Source organism: Dendrobium catenatum, unplaced genomic scaffold (assembly GCF_001605985.2).
Source record: "Dendrobium catenatum unplaced genomic scaffold, ASM160598v2 fragScaff_scaffold_1497, whole genome shotgun sequence".
In the NCBI taxonomy this organism is placed as follows: domain Eukaryota; kingdom Viridiplantae; phylum Streptophyta; class Magnoliopsida; order Asparagales; family Orchidaceae; genus Dendrobium; species Dendrobium catenatum.
Genome location: NW_021319959.1, coordinates 1,254,233 through 1,256,136, shown reverse-complemented (window position 1 = coordinate 1,256,136; position 1,904 = coordinate 1,254,233). Strand labels below are relative to the sequence as shown.

The 1,904-nt window shown below is 45.6% G+C and overlaps 1 protein-coding gene across 1 annotated transcript; it reads left to right on the top strand.

Annotated features, from left to right (window-relative positions):
- Positions 1 to 486: 486 nt before the first annotated feature.
- On the top strand, positions 487 to 1,903 carry LOC110106418 (cyanidin 3-O-rutinoside 5-O-glucosyltransferase-like; the record flags this gene model as incomplete). Its single annotated transcript, XM_020836321.2, has 1 exon — positions 487 to 1,903. A coding segment is annotated over exon 1 (1,011 nt), but the record flags the coding sequence as incomplete, so codon positions are not given.
- Position 1,904: the final 1 nt, after the last annotated feature.

Here is a 1,904-nt window from a genome sequence, read left to right as displayed (position 1 = left end):
AGCTTGGACAAATTAGAGATGAGAGTTGAGAAATCTACCTTGAGCCCTACGAAATCCCTAACTAACCTAATGGATGAAGATGAAGCTTCAACCTTTGAAACCTCTCTCTTATTTCTCTCTCCTTCTATTCTCAAAATTTTTCTCTTCCTCTCTTCTTTGACAATGTGAGAGACACTCCTTCCCAATGTCATTATGGTTGGCAAAATATTTCAGATTCTTCGAACTATTGAGCAGAGCATCGCGGAGGCACCACCTAGCACCACAGCTCTCCTATAATTTTATTATGTATATATATAATGGATGGGAGAAACACAATGGAAGCTGGAAAAAATTGTCCTTCATGATATCCTACAATGTAAGATTAAAATTAATAATTACCACACTAAACTATTTCATAAACTTCTCTTATCATACTCTTATCTAAATAGTTTATATCTTTTATCTATAATACGTTGAGTTCAACTAATAATTTCATACTAATTCATCAATAAAAAGCTTATTATCTCTTCTTACATTTTCCTCCTAAAAAAAAAATAAAAATCTCTTCACATGGGTGGATTCCTTGGAAGTGTAATGCTGTAAAAATATGTTCTTGGCGTCTACCCCCCATCAAGTTTCTTTTTTGATGATTGATGCCACCCATTTGAAAAAAGTAATGATAATAATTGAGGACTGATGGCTATAGAGACGATGCAGAACAGATTTTATTCAATTTCCAAATCTTTATCGTCAGTGCAGACGTCACAGCTAGGGGAGCTGAAGCCATGATCATTAAATAAGGCCCACGGAGCTATCATATCCTTATCCCCCACCCTCAGTGCCTGATTATCCCTCAACCAATCTATTGTTAATTCCTCGGCAGCCGATCGACTGTTAAACAGCAACGTCGGTTATGGCTGATTACCGCCATCATGGCCAAGGACATCATTTTCTAATGGTGACAATCGCCATCCAAGGTCAGATCAATCCCGCCCGTCACCTTGCTCGCCGCCTCGCCCGAATAGCTGCAGCTCGTGTTACCCTCGCCACTCCTCTCTCCTCCCACCGCCGCCTATTTCCCGGATCCCTCGCAGCCGCCGGCGAGCCGGATGATGCAGCGGAGGAGGCACCTCTCAATCTCGACGGCTCCGGAGTTGTCGCCTACGCACCGTACTCTGACGGCTTTGATGATGGGATTCACATGGAAGCCGTCGACCCCGGTCACTTCATGGAAACACTCAAGTCTCATGGCCCTCGCACACTTGCCGCCCTGGTGCACAACCTCACCGTTGGGGGCCGCCCAGTGACTTGCTTGTTGCACACCATCTTACTTACTTGGGCCACCGACGTTGTGCGCGATCTTGGCATCCCTACTGTCCACTATTGGATCCAACCCGCTTCAGTGTTCGCCATCTACTACCACTACTTCCAAGGCCACAAATGCTTCCCTTCTGCCACGGACAAAGAGAAAGACTCATCTTACTCCGTAGAACTACCCGGGCTGCCACCTCTACGAATGAAGGACCTACCCTCTCTCATATCTATACCAAGCGCATACCTCTCCTCCCACAAGGAGATATTCATAGAACTCGCAAAGTATGAGAAGCCTAAAGTTTTGGTGAACACGTTCTACCAACTGGAAGCATCGGTGATAGATGAGACCACTGAGCTTGAATTAATCACAATTGGGCCAGTAGTGGACAAGAGATTCATTTATGCAACGGCAGGAAGCCGAGACCTATTCGAGGAGGACTCAGGCGATTACATGGAGTGGTTGGATGTACAAGAGGAACGATCAGTGGTGTATGTTGCTTTTGGCAGCTTAACACGACTGACGGGACGACAAATCGAGGAGCTGGATCTGGGGTTGAAGGAGAGCGGACGACCGTATTTGTGGGTGTTGAGGAAGGACAGCAGACCAGAAG